Source organism: Brienomyrus brachyistius, chromosome 11 (assembly GCF_023856365.1).
Source record: "Brienomyrus brachyistius isolate T26 chromosome 11, BBRACH_0.4, whole genome shotgun sequence".
Lineage (NCBI taxonomy): Eukaryota > Metazoa > Chordata > Actinopteri > Osteoglossiformes > Mormyridae > Brienomyrus > Brienomyrus brachyistius.
Genome location: NC_064543.1, coordinates 3,400,129 through 3,418,250, shown reverse-complemented (window position 1 = coordinate 3,418,250; position 18,122 = coordinate 3,400,129). Strand labels below are relative to the sequence as shown.

The window sequence follows — 18,122 nt, the reverse complement described above, 5'->3', positions numbered from 1 at the left end:
TTCTCTTAAGATGAAGGCATTTTCCACAATCCTACACCCCTGTACAGTAACCCAAGAGACAGACAGCACAAACAATCTACCTGACCTCCTCACGGATGTACATGCTTTAATATGAGATCAAGCAATTCAAAGCATGTCAAATCAATGTGAGATATGAATTGTGATATACTTTTATATGAAAATAGATTGTATTTAAAAGCAATGCATATTTATTGCCATCAGAAAGTGCATCAATGAATGATAGACTGATGGAGATACTGTGTCTGATGCATTTGTTTTTTTTTTAATTTGCAGGAAAGTCTAGAGTCCAGGAGGGCTGTTTGGCACTCTGATTGGACAAACCACCAACCACCCAAACTATAATCTCTAAACCAACCAACTTAAAAAGTCCTTTCAATCGAACCAAAAAACCATCTGAAGCATTTCAGGATACCCCGATGTCATCAGTCTTAATTCAAGCAGAATTTTCGCACGACACTTTCTTGTAGTACATTTCTTTATTCTAAATGGAGAATATCATTTTAGGTAGGGAAAACCGTACAGATTTCAAGCAAATCACCCCAACAGCAGATCACAGCGGTTGTAGTAGTTTGAGCTAATGATGCAGAGCTACACACCTCATTACTGCTCCAATAATGAACTTGCAAATATGCGAATCTCAAAAGTTGACAACAAACTTAGTCCATGGTTGAAGAGAAAGTGCACAAAGTATTTATGCTATAGAATTATAATAGCTAAAGTTCTGAATCTGTGTTCTTTGTATGTCATTTCCCTCATTTCCAGAGCATGTGTATTTTTCTGAGGTACTTGTTCACGGATTTCTCAGTATAAACCATGCATTTTGCAGAAAACATTAGCTCATTTCTTCAGAGGTAGGTACATACAGTGTAATAGCTCTATGTAACACCAAGCCTAGCAACTGATACTTCTATAAATGTGATATACCAGTAGTTTTCCATTAACTCCCCCTCCCCCCTAGTGTAGCCTATTTGGCATTACCAAAAACATTGATTGGATATGAAATATTAAGCATAAATTCTAGGATGTTTAAAAATACAGCAACAAATCAGACACAGTACAGAAGAACAGTTTTCAATTAAAAAAACATGAAGCAAATACAATCAAGAAAACCAAAAGAGTTCTCTACAATCTCATGCAACAGTGGGTAAATTGTGATACTCGTTCTTACTTAAGATAAACTGTTCCACATCTGACGAATGTTTATTGGGTTAAGTCCCCCTTGAAGAGTACTGTAACTGATCAAAGAGTTAAAATCTAGCAGTCCAAATCATGGATATTTGTAAAAACAGCTTGACCACTTGGTTTTCTTTAGTGTTGCTCAAAGCATTGAAAGAGAGACAATGACTTACGATTTCCCTGTAAAAGGGCAACACCATATTTATGCTTGGCCATGTGTAGGAATGTAGTAACTGGAGCGTACAAGTGCTGACTGCTTCACACAGAACATCTCACCACAAGTTCCCAGATGTGCTCTGAGTTTCATTATTTTATTAAATGTTACATAGAGAAGAAAAACATTAAAACAAGAGCAACAGTCCCTTTCAGTCATTGGACACTGATATCTCATTTCCCCTGAAACAGATGCAAGGGTCAGAAGAGCCATTTAGTTGGATGCGGATGTAACTCTGATATAGGCGTGACCACTAATTCCAATCCAGCTTTTCTTACACTTTATTTGATGAATATCTTACCAGGATTGCGCCATGTTGTCGCGTTTTCAAGATGCTCTTAGGTCATGACATACAACGAGGAATAAAGAACAGAGCATTTGCTGGATCCCGAAAAAGTGTTTGCTTTACTCTGTCTTCATGGTGTCAGCTTATCTAATCATCACCGCATCACCCTCAATTTGCCATGGGCTCATCGGAACAAAAATCAAAGGGAGTCCCTTTCACAGTAGAACTGCCGCCCCAACACATATGCTCCGCTCTCCTGGGGTGATGGGTGGTCTACTTTAGGAGAACAGGAGGTCAGGACCTTTTAAGTGAACAGAAACACAGGAACATCTTCATCAGAGCAATGCACACAGCGGCATCCCTTAGTTAATAACAGAATAAGCACAAAGTTAAATCTTAGAGGAAAATACAGTAATTCATCTGCACGATTTTATATTGAAACAAGATGCAAGATTCCAGTATAAGTATGTGATTGTTTTAAGCCGGATAGAACACAGCTTAAGCTAAATGTCATTTATTTATTGAGGGTGGGAGACAGAGCACAGTTTCTGAGGTGACCAAGTGCAACATCTGTGCTGATACCTTTTCTTGTTTTTACATGGTACGCTTCACATAGTTTTATTGTCCTCCTGCCCCAACTCTGTCCAAATCTGACCTCATGCCGCCCAGATTTAGAATTTGGCCTTGGCTCGGTTGATGAAACTTCTGGGCTTAGCAATTAACTTAATGAAAAAAATATCCCCTCATAGTAAATTAATTTACGTAAGGCACTTCCAACATATTGCACTGTTTTCCAGCAAATAAATTGTACGCATACTGCGGGTAATTTTTATTCCACTGTGGCAGCACTGGAAGTACATTATACCTAAATGATATTTATGCATGTGTCCTACTATTCAGCATGGGCACTGTTGACGAGCATCGCTGACCTAATTAACAAGGACCAACAGCTCATCTCTTCAGAATTGGAGATAGGCACATCATATCTCAGCTTGATGGCTGTTAAATGATTCATGAAATTTATACATTTCATAGACTCAATGACAGGGATTTGGTTTAATGAAATTGCTGAGATCATCCTAGATGAGCTGAGAGAAACTCTGATTTACATAGATGTAACAGTTTCACAGCTTTAATGAGCCTTGTATATTGGCACTTGTGCTACTGCATGCTGATGGATGACTATGGACAGAGAAGATAAAGCTATGGAGATGGCACCTCTCCACTTTGATCACCCAACGCATTCGCCTTTCACTCCGCATAGCAGTGTGACCTCGTAAGAGGCAGATCAGACTCACTGTGTGATCTTGCAGTTTGTGGTGGTAACAAATTGTCCAGAGTAGTAAATGTTACACCTGATCACATTGTTGGTGAAGTCTGCTTCTAGCACCAGGTACTTGGGATTCACCTGGAGCTGCAAGGGCAGAAAGGGTAGAGCTGCTTGCTCAGCTGACCTTCACCAGAAGGAGCGATTAGAGAACAAAATAATGGCAGTTACATGTGTATGTATCTTCTCCACACTACCTTCAATATGTAGTTTCCTGGTTTGACATCAGTAATATCGATCCACTGGCAGTCGATGTCGGCATTGTAGGTGTCATAGCATCCTGGGCTCAGACCCTGATGAGCGAAAGCTTGTGAAATACTTGCTTGGGGATATTAGGATGGAATAGGGGCTTTATTTGACTTTAATAAAACGGCAAAGAGGAAGGAAAATAAGCAGCCATTTTGACTTTAGCAGAAGAGATAAACACAGAGAAACAAAATGGATATTGGGTCTTCAGAAGTACTACACACAACAAGACTGTAGTATGTGCCCCCCCAAATCCTAGAATTTTACCTACCCCTGTTGCTAGTCTCTCTAGCCATGTTGAGAAGACCTGCCTATTGTATGACACTGAGCACAGATGAATTCATATTGGTTCAATAAACCCAATCCGGTCCTTGGGGACCCACAGCTTTTGCTCCCTCTAAGTTTCCTGTCAGACAGTCCATGTTTTTGCTCCCTCCCAGCTTCTGGTAAAACACGGACTGTCTGTGGGTCCCCAAGGACTGGACTTGGCTATACTGAAGTAAACCACTAATTTAAAAGCATTTACTCAGCCAACTAAAGATGAAACACTACAGAGTGTTCGTGAGGTATTGCATTGCTTTTACATAGATAGCCCTACACTCACCTGAGTGTGGGATGTGCAGGCATATCGTTTCAGGTGCCCAAAGTCACAGGTAGTGTCCTCCAAGCAAAAACTGGCCTTGTGGCCTTCAGCCACTTTCCGCCCACTGTTGACTTCCAGCAAGTCATAATGGCTGAACTCATCCATGCTGTGGTAATGCCTGTAGAGGGGCAGGGGTCATAGGGAGAAATTAATGGGAAACACAACAAAAGGAATAGCATAGCCCTCTTGTAAACAGAAATAGGCTGTTTTTAGGTACTTTTTCATTACCATCTACCTTAGTATGATGTATAAACTTTGGACGGATCGATGGATGGATTTTGTAGGGACATTCTAAGAGAACCTGTGCAAGAAGCAGTACCTCACATAATGAATATTCCTAAGAACTGCAGGAATACCCATGAAGAGCACATTTAAATAGTAACAATTAACACTAAAATAAGACATTAGCAGTAATGATGTACAAGGCCTACGCAAATGTCTCCTCTTCAGTTTGTGTTGGCTTGATCACTCCTACAGGATTTGTGTGTTTGTGTAGAGTATCTGTGTTTGTGCTTACCTGAGAGTCACTACATGTGTGTGTGTGTGTGTGTGTGTGCATGCATGCGTATGCACACCGCTGTAAAAGTTTTGGTGTTCTGGTCAGAGAATGTATTTATGTGTGATCGGTGTTTGTGCCTCACATCGGTATGTATTTGCGTAAATATGTGTGGCACAGCTGTATGTTCTGATAACTACCTACTGCTTCGCGGTCTCATGTGCGTGTGAGGACATGCCTCTTTGTTTTTCACATGGCAGACTGTCTAGGTGGGAGATCAATCAAAAATCAAACCACTCAGGTAATGGCAATTATCATTACATGCCAAGCACAATAACCAAACTCATGTTACTGTTACATGAAATCTACCCAAAAGGGATGTATGTGTGGCCGATGATTCCAAATGAGTAAACCATGTCAGTAATTATAAACGTAGACAAGGATCAGGTAAAAAAATAAATGCTCAAACAGCATTTCTGCTCGAAAACCCTCAGCACAGCTGCCCTTCACACTTAAAGCTCGTCAAACATGTAGAGATGCTGAGATGGGGGAAGGTACTTTCCAGAGGTGCAGTCAAATGGTGACTTGTACGCGAGCCATACCGTAAAGAGAGACTACTCACAGTGCAGTTCCAGCTGACTTGAGTTTCTACCACAGACGGGTTTCCTTGGTAAAGGTGTTGCCAGGTTTGGAGAGCGACAGTGACGTGAAACCGAAGAGACGCTTATTTACCGATCACGCGGTGTACTTCATGATTTACTATGTGCAAAATAGCAGGGAACTGAGATAACTTCCGTTCTTCCTTAAGTTTTTAAGGCTGGAACATTCTGCATCGGTTTAAAGGTAACTGTTTGTTTCTTGTGAGTGAGCAACATCATGAAAAAGACATTTGATTCAAATGAGCGGTGGGGGTCCTCCTTCCTGACCTGTCAGGACCCCAACACAGCATTCACTATGAAATGAGATTCTGGGAAACAAAGAGGAATGGTATTTCCTGTACCAGTGTGTTAATCTACATCTGGCTTTTTAACGGGTTTTCATGAGGGACCTTATGGTGACCAGGGGTCTGTACTACGAAGCGGTGATGCCGGCTAATTGGGGTAACGTGTCGGATTTGAGGTAGTCTGGGCAAAGTGAACGAATATGAAGTCCATTTAAAACTGTGGTACCATAAATCCGACAGGTTACCCCGATAAGCCAGTAACCCCGCTTCGCAGTACAGGCCACTGGTGGAGAAAATAAGCCCAAAAATATATACATCAACCATAATATGAAACTCAGAGGCTTAAAAAAAAAAAAACATTTACTTATTACAAAAAAGATGCTGCATAAATGGGTTATTTTAAGGGCTGTCACTTTTTTAAAAATAGCAATTAATCATACACCTGCAGTTAATCGCATGATTAATTGAACACATTAGTGATTAATCATATGATTAATTGAACATACAATCATTTTGCAATACCATAAAAAATATAGTTTGTATATTCATTCATTATAGATGTTTATTTATTCCAAAGAATCTCAAAATAAAGTTAAAAATGCCTTTTTCAATATTGCATGGATCAAATAAAGCAGCTATGACTTAATTGGGTTTCACTCCACTACATTTTTTTTCTCAGTTCATGACATTGCTTTCAAAACAGAAGGAGAATGTTTTGGAAAAAATGTATTGGGACACATCTCTTAATCAGGGAATTCAGGTGTTTCATTCAGATCCATTGCCACAGCATGAAATCAAGCCCTTAGCCTTGCAGTCAGGTTTACAAACATTTTCACTGTCACAGAATGTCACCTTTGCAATAAGTAAGCTTGTGAAATTTCTTCCCTGCTAGATATTTCACAGTCTGCTGTAAGTGGTATTACTGCAAAGTGGAAGCATTTAGGAACGACAGAAACTCAGCCACGAAGTGGCAGACCACGTAAAGTAACAGAGCGAGGTCGCTGAGTGCTGAGGCATATAGTGCATGAAAGTTGCCAACGCTCTGTTGACTCAATAACTGCAGAGTTCCAAACTTCCTCTGGCATTAACCCCAGCACAAAAACTGCGCCAGGAGCTTCATGAAATGGGCTTCCATGGTTGAGCAGCTGCATGCAAGCCTCGCATCTCCAAATGCAGTGCCAAGTGTTCGATGGAATGGTATAAAGTACACCGCCACTGGACTCTGGAGCAGTGGAAATGTGTTCTGTGGAGTGATGAATCACATAAAGTTTGGTGGAGGAGGGACAATGGTATGGGGTTGTTTTTCAGGGGTTGGGGGAGGCCCCTTACTTCCAGTGACGGGAACTGTTAATGCTTCAGCATACCAAGACATTTCGGACAATTCTATGCTTCCAACTTTTGTGAGAACAGTTTGGGGAAGGCTATTTCCTGTTCCAGCATGACTGTGCTACAGTGCAAGATCAATAAAGGCATGGTTAGGTAACTTTAGTGTGGAAGAACTTGACTGGCCTGCACAGAGCCCTGACCTCAACCCCATCAAAGACCTTTGGGATGAACTTAAATCGAGACTGAGAACCAGGCCTTCACAGCCAGTGTCAGTGCCTGACCTCACAAATGCTCTTCTGGATGAATGGTCAAAAATTCCCACAGACAGTCTCCAAAATCTTCTAGAAAGCCTTCCCAGAAGACTGGCAGCTGTTATAGCTGCAAAGGATGGGGGGCAACTCCATATTGATGCCTATGGATTTAAAGTTGAATGTCATAAAAAGTCCTGTAGGTGTAATGGCCGGGTGACTAAATACTTTTGTTGTTAGGCTTCTATTAATAATAATATAGTGTATTTGACAAACGTGTGGAGTTTGCATGTTCTCCCCATGCCGTCGTGGGGTTTCCTCCGGGTACTCCGGTTTCCCCCTACAGTCCAAAAACATGCTGAGGCTAATTGGAGTTGCTAAATTGCCCGTAGGTGTGTATGTGTGAGTGAATGGTGTGTGAGTGTGCCCTGCGATGGGCTGGCCCCCCATCCTGGGTTGTTCCCTGCCTCGTGCCCATTGCTTCCGGGATAGGCTCCGGACCCCCCGCGACCCAGTAGGATAAGCGGTTTGGAAAATGGATGGATGGATGTATTTGACAAACGGCTTTAAAAATAGAAGCCTAACAACCCTTGAAACTGCACTTAACTGGAAAGACCCTCATTTTAAATAAACTATTTGCTCAAATTATTCTTCCATTGGGGTATCAAAATTAACATCTGTGGTAATGCATATGTTAACTCAATCAGAGAAATGATAACGCATTATGGCTAATGCTAACACGTTTTATATGAAATATATATTGTGAGTTTTTATGTTTGGGATCAGAATGACATAACAAATGACATATGCAGATGTTTGTGAGTGCCAGGATACTGTCGCAAAATAACTGGCTGTGGTATGATGATTAGCAGATCACCATGGCCCTTCATGAAACATAAGATTTATAGCATTGCCTTCAATTTGACTTTCCCGCAAACCTCTTGCAGGTCACATTCAGTATTCACCTAAGTATCCCTGTTATTATAGATATTATTGTTACTGTATATATAATTCTGTTATGCTAAAATTTGGTGATTGCTTCAGGATGGACACCGGCATACGTTTCCACTCTGATGTAGCTAGAGAATTTGCGGTAAGACCATGACACAATAAGAATGAGGTTCAGCCTCTGAATTTGTATTAGCATCGGTATGCTGTTCCCGGTGAGCCAATTCTGGGATACGGTACGTAGGACTATGTCTCTGTTCTGCCAGTCCTTACTGTCAGACAAGGGCAGCTGGTGTCAGGGAAACAGAGCAGTTGTTTATTCAGTTCTCACTCACTAAGATACCTGGTGTAGCTGGCGAGTTATTACAGGAACAAATAAAGAAACTGCGGCTGGACGTCACCCAGCAAGAATCCCAATCTGTTAATGGTTGTTTAACTTTGCACTGTGATTAGGATGACGTGGCATGGGCCAGTGATAGCTGGAGATCCCAGACTCTTATACCAGAACGTCTAAATGTCACTGGCATCCTTTCTGAGCTTGGTGGGAGTCTCGGAATAGTGATTACAATAAAAGCACCAAACTGACTGAAAACACAAGTCTGTGGGGACATAACTTAATTGGCCAAACCACAGCTATTTACAAAAAAAAAGAGAAAGAACTGGAGCCAGACAGGATGGCTTAAGCGGAGATGACTCTTCAGAGGGAAGCTTCAGCCAAGCTCTATACAGCTCTGTTTTCTTATGGGAGAAAAAGCTTTTCATTTCACAACCTCGGCATTTCAGTAAAAAAAACAACTTGCCCCTTATCAAATGGCTAACACGTTCTGAGACACTCCCCCCCCCCCCCTTAAAATTAGGCTATAAACATATTGATTAAGGAATTCGGTAAATCGTTAAGAAACCAGAAAAAAACGCTCCTTCCCTCATCCCCAGGCACGACATCCTGTACTCACTGGTGACAGCTGTGCCACTCCCACGTGTGCCGAGGACGGTTGGGCAGAAAGTCAGCCGACCCCTGGTTTTTAACCCTCTGAGGGAAGCGCAGGAGAACTCTCATGTCGTAGTCTGTTGTTTCAGAACCATAGGCAGAGCTGTGATGAAAGCAAGCAAGAGTTGACCATGAACCTGTAAGGACCAAATACCGGCTATCGCCGGTCAAGATCTGCAATGATGTTCACCCTAATTCCCACAGACGATTGAAAGAGGATAATTGTAGGAATGAGATGTATTAAGGCTCAATTTTTGTACTTGCATTTGTGTGACCTGTTATTTATTCATGTTGAATAAATTGCGATTTATTGTTATTGTTGACAGACCACGGCACACAATGCACAACAATGAATTACACCCTCTGCATTTAATCCATATGTGACATAACAGTGGGCAGCTATTATTGAGGGCCCGGCGAGCAGTGCTTGGGGGTGGCACCTCGCTCAGGGTACCTCAGTGGTACCTTGCTGGTCAGGGATTTGAACCAGCAACCTTTTGATCACAAGCAAGCTCTGCTAAGCATCAAGATAAACAATAATGGCAAAGATTATAAAAAATTTCACACGTATTATGGTCAATCCCTTGTTCCACTGTGTTGGTTAAGGCTTAGGTTTTTTCTTCAGGTTTTGAACAGCATACAACTGTCTCGTTTTTAACTGTAAAGGAAACACTTAACTTGAAATTGTAAAATACCAAGGGTTAGACTCAAGAATGACACCTAGTGGCAGAAAGGCAACTCAGTGTGGGAGCAGTTGGTAATGTGGGAAAAATAAAACCATCTGCTTGCCATGACTACCTGGGGCGAACCTGGGGCGTACCTGAAAATTCTGGGCTCCCTGACAAAAAAATCACCTTGGACCCTTGCCACCCAAATTTACATATGATTTTACATTTCCCAGAGCTGTCAAGTGTTGGTCCGCCTGAATCTGCCAGGGTATCCATGACTTTCCGACGCCCCTGATGACTTCAATACGTTAGGAAGATGAGGGAATCACATAGATAAGAGAGTCAGGAATTAAAATGTATGAGAGAGATGCACACTAACCCAGAAGAGGCAAATCGAGCCTCACAAGTGCTATACAAATGTTTAAAATGGTATTATAAATGGGCTGGAATCTAATTTCAAAATCGATTTCAGTCACCTAATTGGTTAGTCTATCCACTGTGCCAGAGCTGATTGACAATACGTGGGTTCAGTACTAGAGGAATTTTCATCCGTGTTGTAAAACCTGGGGAAATGCAGAGAATCTCACCTTGCCAGACACTTCTCCTCTGCAGCACAACGCAGCGAGTACAGGTGAGCACGCTGGACATACGTAGAGGCCTGCACATAGTTGGGATCTGGAACCAGATCTGGCAAACCTAGCAAAACACAACAGAACCAGAGTCAGGTCATTCCATTCTAGTAAGGCAGTTCCCTTATATACAAATAATTAAGGAAATTTGAAACGTTGTCACTCTCAGGAAAAAATGTCAGCCTTGTAGGCAATTGGTAGCCATGCATCTGGGATTTATTGTAGGGTGAACAGCAATATTAAACAATAAAATTTCTATAAAATAAAAGACGTTCTTGGTGGGTGGCTTTTGGGAGGGGAGCAGTGGCACATTTGGGGAGTATGGCCCGTGAATGCCTAGCGTTGATGGCGAACCTGATGTGAGAAACATACTAAATAATTTTTACTCTGTTTATAATAGGCAGCGTGTTCCACGTATCTCTGTCAGAACTGAAGACTAAGCCGCATAGCATCATTGTGGACGACACACAAATGCAGGAAGGTCATATTGCACACATATGGCTTGACCTCCTGTGTCCAATAGGCAGCAGCGTTCATACTGAATAATTTCATATTTTGTCTGTTTAATGGGTGTTCAGAAATGTTTGTGTTCTGTCTGCGATATTCTCCGCAGACTTACGAATCATTTCCATTATTCGAAATTTTACCGCAGAATTTATATTCGGTTCTTTTGTAATTTATTCTTCCTCAGGAGACTTATTATTGTACAAAAAAACGCTGTGCATAATCAGCAACAAACCTCAATAATTCTACTTTAATTAATACTCTGTTAGTTTTAAATTATAGATAATTCCAGTATGTCCTTCAGGCATACATTACACGAAAGATTTAATATGCTAATAACCTCAATAAGGACCTAAAAACCAGGGTTACATTTCATTACATTGCATTTTTTCCCACTTTTAGAGAACACAGCCATAGTCAATGCAGCATTGTTTAATTTTTTGAAGAATAGTGCAAATTTTGACATACCCAGTTTATGCTGTATTTAGTAATATTTCATGGAGCAACTCTTTAATCTATGGTATTGTGTATAGGGATGATCTAATTTTCTCTTTTGATACAACTAGGACAGATACAGAAACAGTACAAGTGTTGGAAAGCTTCAGGGTTTCGGGGAGTTTTGTTGGTTTCTTCTGTAGTAGAAGGAATAGACTTTATTGCTTTCTTCAGTCATGAAACACATGGCACATGTGTTAACATTGATGGTGACTTCAAAGCTTTTGGTTAATGTTTGATATTAAATTGGGGTTATATGATAGCACTAGGGGGAAGCATGATGGTGCAGTGCTTAGCACTGTTGCCTCACACCTCTGGGACCCGGGTTCAAGTCTCCACCTGGGTCACATGTGTGTGGAGTTTGCATGTTCTCCCCATGTCGTCGTGGGGTTTCCTCCAGGTACTCCGGTTTCCCCCCACAGTCCAAAGACATGCTGAGGCTAATTGGAGTTGCTGAATTGCCCATAGGTGTGCATGTGTGAGTGAATGGTGTGTGAGTGTGCCCTGCGATGGGCTGGCCCCCCATCCTGGGTTGTTCCCTGCCTCGTGCCCATTGCTTCCGGGATAGGCTCCGGACCCCCCGTGACCCAATAGGATAAGCGGTTTGGAAAATGGATGGATGGATGGATGATAGCACTAGGGGGAAGCATGGTGGTGCAGTGCTTAGCACTGTTGCCTCACACCTCTGGGACCCGGGTTCATGTCTCCACCTGGGTCACATGTGTGTGGAGTTTGCATGTTCTCCCCATGTCATCGTGGGGTTTCCTCCAGGTACTCCGGTTTCCCCCCACAGTCCAAAGACATGCTGAGGCTAATTGGACTTGCTAAATTGCCCGTAGGAGTGCATGTGTGAGTGAATGGTGTGTGAGTGTGCCGTGTAATGGGCTGGCCCCCCTTTCTGGGTCGTTCCCTACCTCATGCCCATTGCTTCCGGGATAGGCTCTGGACCCCCCGTGATCCAGTAGGATAAGCGGTTTGAAAAATGGATGGATGTATGATAGCACTATGAATTTAGGTGGCTACCATTTTTGGCATAGTGATGTTAAGTAAATTGATTCTGATTCTCATACTACAGGGATGTGACCTCATTTAACTTGGACAATGTCCATTGGCTACCATAGACCCTGAAACAAGAACAACAGAAGCGATAACCATGGCAACCTCATCAGAGATAGCTGTCATATTCCAGCAAGCTGCCTCTGGTCCTTGAAATTGTTTACACATGCTGTTTGTGACCCTTGTCAGAAAGCAATCCCATGGGCCAAAGGCAACTACTTAGGGTGCTTCCTGTAAACTACGCAATCCACATCGGTTCCACTGAGATTTACAGCAAACGCTGTAAATATCGAATGACTGCGTCAAAGTGCTTGAGGTGAATGAGGGTTTGTGTGTGTGTGTGTGTGTGTGGGGGGGGGGGGCATGTGTGGCATGCGTAAGAGTTTAGATGGGCGAGAGATTGTGGAAAGCGCTTGAGGGAGCTGGCTCTTCTAAAACCTTGTTCTCTGCTTACGTAATCGACAGGAACTGCATATTTCCTCTTCTTGCAGTAAGCACTGGACTGACAGAACAAAAACCTGATTATTCCTCTCAGAAAAACAGATCTGGATTGGGAGCAGGTCTCTGTTTTAACCCTACAGTGCAAAACAGGGACAAGTCAATATTTACATAAAAAACAAATGATTACCAGGTTAGTTTTACTAGGTACACGTTTTTTTTTACCAGGTACACTAGTAAAATTCTGAATTCTTTGTTTAATTTTGGCATTTGATTTTCTACCTATATATATAAAAAAAAAGTTTCATTCAGAAGTGGAGAAAAGAAACACGATTCAACGTGTTACATATTTGAGCTGCTATCCTGGAGGCATAGCATACATCTAGCTGTTTGTGAAGCCCAGTGTTCACCTATTCTCACCAGCACAAATCTGATCTCCTTAGCTTGGCTTTGGGTAACCTTAATTCCCTTTGTGTAACAACATCTTCTATTACTATTCAATTCCATAACACACACATACATGCTGGGAATATGTAAGTCAAGAAAAGGCAGCAAGTACTTAAAATAATAATAATAATATTATTATTATTATTATTATTATTAATTGTCTGCCTAAGGAATAAGCCACAGAGAGCATGGAAAAGAGACAAACGTGAATCCAGGCTGGTGCATAGCTATTCCAGAAATCAACTGGAATGTGCCAGGAATGCTGGTCACACGTTATCCTTGCAGCTGTCACACTGGAAATTCCTGCTTCTCCTTGTTTACGCCTGGAGCAACTCTACATACATTTGTCCTTGTCAGTAAGTTAAGCTGGCTGTTCCTGTTACCCCCCTCCCTCCATCAACGAGCAGGTTTCATAATGGAAACGATCAATTACTCACATGAGGCGAGAGAGGATAAATTAGTGGTGTTGTTTTGAATTAAGCAACAAGCCTGCGCAGTGGATTGCAGTATATGAATATCATTGATTTGGAAGGTTCTTTATTCCCCCCAAAACTATGCCAAGAAATACACGCTTTCTTCCACAAAATCACAAAAAAAAACTTAGTGAAAAGACTGCAAATCCTCTCTCGGCGATTATTCTCAGTAAAGGCAGAGTTTTAATCTGGGCTGATGGTTGTTTTAAAGCATTTCTGATGGAATTGGGCGGCGTAACATCTTAACAAGTTGGCCTTTTGAATCAGTAGGATCAGACTTGTTCTACATTCCTTTGCCAGATTACAAAAAAGGCTTCATGAAGTACTTGGGAGGAGAACCACAGAAGTACCCAGGACCTCAGATCTCAAAAGAAAAGAGCTTTAGAATCAGCCATCCTTCAGCTGCAGGCATATGAACCCTGCCAGGAAATACAGAAGAAAAGTGCAAAAGTGCTTTTCTCCCAGATCTTTCTCCCTGTTCCCCTGTTTCCTTTGCCTAATTCAGAGCGGAGTCTGGATTTAACTCAACACATGTGTCTGCTTCACATTACCCTGCAGCCGCGGACTTAAAGCCATAATCCCGATTCCTGTCTATGCTCTGCCAAAGGTATCTGCAATGACTGCAAACTAAAATATCTACAACTAAGAAATACCAACAAAGAATTAATCCTAAAAAATAATGCAAAAAACCCCAAAAAGCCCTGCAGAATAGTTCTCAGAAAGCGATCAGTAGATACCACACACTGCAAACTGTTAATTATTACAACACATGTAATAAATTTACTGTCTCATAAAAGTACCGATAACTATGTTACAATAAATGACTGCTACACTTGAACATCTACAGAAATACACAAAACATAATCACTAGTGATAGAACTATAGACACAGATCAAAGACCAAACAGCTAACAGTATTGACTTGCCAAAAATAATAGTAAGTTTTCATGCTTGAGTATCTTTTTAAAGTTAATTAAAGGAACATAAACTATAAAAAAACTGTCCTATCCGATCTAGTTTTAACAAAGAGTTACTTTGTACATGCATTCAGGGTATGCTATGTCTGAAACTGCGTGCATATGGTATACTTGAGTATGTGTGCTCAAGATGTGTTTGAAGATATAAGTCGTATGTATATTAAATCTCCATGGATTTCTCCATGTGTTGTCATGAGACACTTACCTCTTTGCTCTGGTCGGTAAACACTCCCAACGTTGATGCTTGGGTTTTCTAGTGCCATGTTGGGTGACTGGGGGTTCCTACCAGCTGGTAAGGGCTGGATAACAGGAGGCTGGGGGGGTCTTCTCCCAAATGGGGGGAACTGCTCGTACTGTGGGCTGCGCAGAGGTGTTCTGTCCACAGGTGGGTTGGCTGGAGCAGCATTAGGGACAGGGTTAGCGGCAGGCGCTACATTAGTGTCCGGTCTGGCGCCAGTGGGCTCCTCGTTGTATAGACTATGAGTATAGCGACGGTCCAGACCATCAGAGTATGATGGCTGGGCTGGAGCTGCTGAGTTGGGCAGATAGGATGAGCCGTAGGACTGGTAGAAGCGGTAGCTATCCTCGCTGTACTCCGGAGGAGAACGAGGACCCACCGGCACAAGTCCGCCGGCATCATATCTGCCCATATTAAAGCCAGAGGAAGTGTATCCCCCACCAACAACCCCCCCACGAGAGCCATCAGAGTAGCTGGTACCCCTCTGGAAGGGTACATCATATCCCCGGCCAGGTGCCTCCGCTGCACTTGGGTCGTATGGCACGGGATAGGATGGCTGCTGAGGAAAAGGGTACTGTGGGTAGGATGGATAAGTAAAGGACGACCGCGAGAAGGATGATGAGGACGATGAGGAGGAAGAGCCCCCGGAGGGTCTGAATCGAACGCTGGAGGAGGATTGGAAGCGGCTGTTGGGCTCACCCGTGCCTAGCGCCCCCTGGCGCCAATTCTCAGGCACCTGCCCAAAGCCAAAAGGGTGCCTTGCTTGGCCCCGCACTGTTTCCATGCTGCCCCTAGGGGGGGCCTGCCTACGCACGTAGCCGCCTTGTGATCTGCGGGGGGATGCGTTGGCTAGCAGTACCCGGTGCCTCTGGTCATCCTGGCGGCCTGCAGCCATGTACTCCCCGCCACTGTTCAGCAGGCTGAACACCTGACCGTTGTTCTCCCACTGGATCATCTGTCTCCATGGGGTACCAGCATCTTGGGCCTGAGCCAAGGCCGGCACGCAGCTCGCTGCCAGCAACAACGCCACGGACCATATCCCGGTAACGGGCCACATGGCCGGACAGGAACCCAACCGGAGAAGACCAAACTGTTGACAAATATAAATAGCCACAGATCTTGTCGAGAAGTCAGTGAGTGTGAAACATCAAAACGGACTTATCATGCTTGCTGAGTGCTGGTCGCCTTGCGCAAGTGGGAGACAGAAGAGAGGTGATGCCCGCTGGTTCTGCCCATTTGTCGTCCTACACCTGGAGGCAGTATGGGCTCTGTCCCATCCTTGTGCCCGCCACCCCTTCAGGCATGCCCCTATAGAGTGGGGCTTTTAGGAGGGGAGGTCGCAGGCTGTTGGCGGTGAAGCAGCGCAAAAATTTCCGGTGTTCCTGGCTGCCTTGATGGTGCCTGTGCAGTGAAAGCATTTCTCTCAGACCTCTGAGTAGGAGTCTCTGCTTACTGCACTGCTGACTCCTATTTGCCTCTCCGACAAAAGGCTGCCAAAGAAAAAAAAAGAGCGAAGCTTCAAAGTTTTTCTTTCCCAGACTGATCGTACATGGTCCTAGTGCTAAAAGGGTTTCCTAGGCTGCAACAGGTTGATAGTTTTCCAGAGTCAACACGACTGCAAAGCCAGTTGGATTCATATTGGACTGCAGATTCTGCACTTCGCATTCTTCGTCTTCGATGGTCAGTGGCCCCCTTTCAGCTATGAAGAGAATTGTTTTTTTTTTTCTGAACTGAAACGGTGAAAGGGGCGGCACATTGGCTCACACATCCAGCGCAGGGGGTTCAAATCCCAGCCCTGCTCTGTGTGTATGGGGCTGGCAGGTTTGCCCTGTCTTGCATAGGTTTCCAAAGGCATGGAGATGACAAGTATGACTATATGTGTACAGTATGTGCCCTGTGATACACTGGCATTGTGACTGGGATGTCTTCCAGGCCCCCCGTGACAAACAGAACAGTGATGCGAAAATATACGAAGATCATTTTAAGATTCAAATCTTTGGCCTATTAATATCAAAACCACTAGGCTTTATTCATTGATACTGTCCCTTTATGGGGACTTTGTGGCTTGTATTCCAATACAGCAAACTTATATGATTACAAAAAGCAAACTTATATGATTACAATTTTTTTAAATGATTAAAAAAAAAAAATCAGTGACAGTGATTACAGTGAAAAAGGCACCTTTAACCCTAATGAAGCTTCTCATATGAAAGTTTATTTGGCTATAAACAAAACTCCATTAAGTGAAAATATCTCTTCTGTTTCTGTTTAAAAAAATGACTTCAGATGTCTTCAGATCAAGAATGAAACATCTTTCATACTCCAGATGTGGATGAAAGACCACATTATGAGGAAAGGGAGCTAAGGAAGACCTCCTCCTTGATTGTCAAAGGCCGTGGATTCCTAGGTGTCTGCACTGACTGGATCTCCAGCGTGAAATACTGTGAGGCCCAGAGTTCTGAAATCGATGTGATGACAGGTTCTCCTGAGGGACATTCCTTTCACATGGCAGCAGAGAAATTATCAGACTACGATATCAAATTATAGAAATTATGAAACTATCCCGGGTTAGCACTGTTGCCTCACACCTCTGGGACCCGGGTTCGAGTCTCCGCCTGGGTCACATGTGTGTGGAGTTTGCATGTTCTCCCCATGTCGTCGTGGGGTTTCCTCCGGGTACTCCGGTTTCCCCCCACAGTCCAAAAATATGCTAAGGCTAATTGGACTTGCTAAATTCCCCGTAGGTGTGCATGTGTGAGTGAATGGTGTGTGAGTGTGCCCTGCGATGGACTGGCCCCCCATCCTGGGTTGTTCCCTGCCTCGTGCCCATTGCTTCCGGGATAGGCTCTGGACCCCCCGCGACCCAGTAGGATAAGCGGTTTGGAAAATGCATGGATGGATGGATGGAACTCTCCCTTGATATCACATGTTCTGTAGATCTGCTTCTTATTTCCATTGAATAACATGCCAATGAATATTGAAGCTTTCTCTGCTGAAGGTGGTGAACTAAAATTAATCCAAGGCTAGTCAGAACATTTCTGCTGTAAATTCCCCTCAGAATCGTTGTTATAATACCACTTTCATTACCACTTTATGAAGATGCTTTAAAAAAACAAAAAACAAAGAAATGCCCTTGACGAAATAAAAAATTCAAACCCATCTGTTACATATTCTGCATAAAATATGATATGTAGTCATTTTATGGAGGGTTGGATTTTTAGGAAAAGTGCACAGTCACATAGACCACTCTTTATAACGGCAACATTCCTCATGTGTCTTTTTCTCTAACTAGGGGGTGATGGTGAGTGTCTTTCAATATTATATAATACTGACAAG

At 43.0% G+C, this 18,122-nt stretch overlaps 1 protein-coding gene across 1 annotated transcript; it reads right to left on the bottom strand.

Annotated features, from left to right (window-relative positions):
- Positions 1-478: 478 nt before the first annotated feature.
- LOC125704090 (lysyl oxidase homolog 1-like) lies at positions 479-16,420 on the bottom strand. The gene is made up of 7 exons (XM_048969408.1): positions 14,754-16,420; positions 10,118-10,226; positions 8,828-8,965; positions 3,875-4,031; positions 3,222-3,317; positions 2,996-3,111; positions 479-1,998 (listed from the first exon to the last, which is right to left on the bottom strand). Exons 1-7 carry the CDS (start codon positions 15,841-15,843, stop codon positions 1,992-1,994), a joined length of 1,713 nt encoding a protein of 570 aa, XP_048825365.1. The 5' UTR covers positions 15,844-16,420; the 3' UTR covers positions 479-1,991.
- Between the last annotated feature and the right edge of the window lie 1,702 nt (positions 16,421-18,122).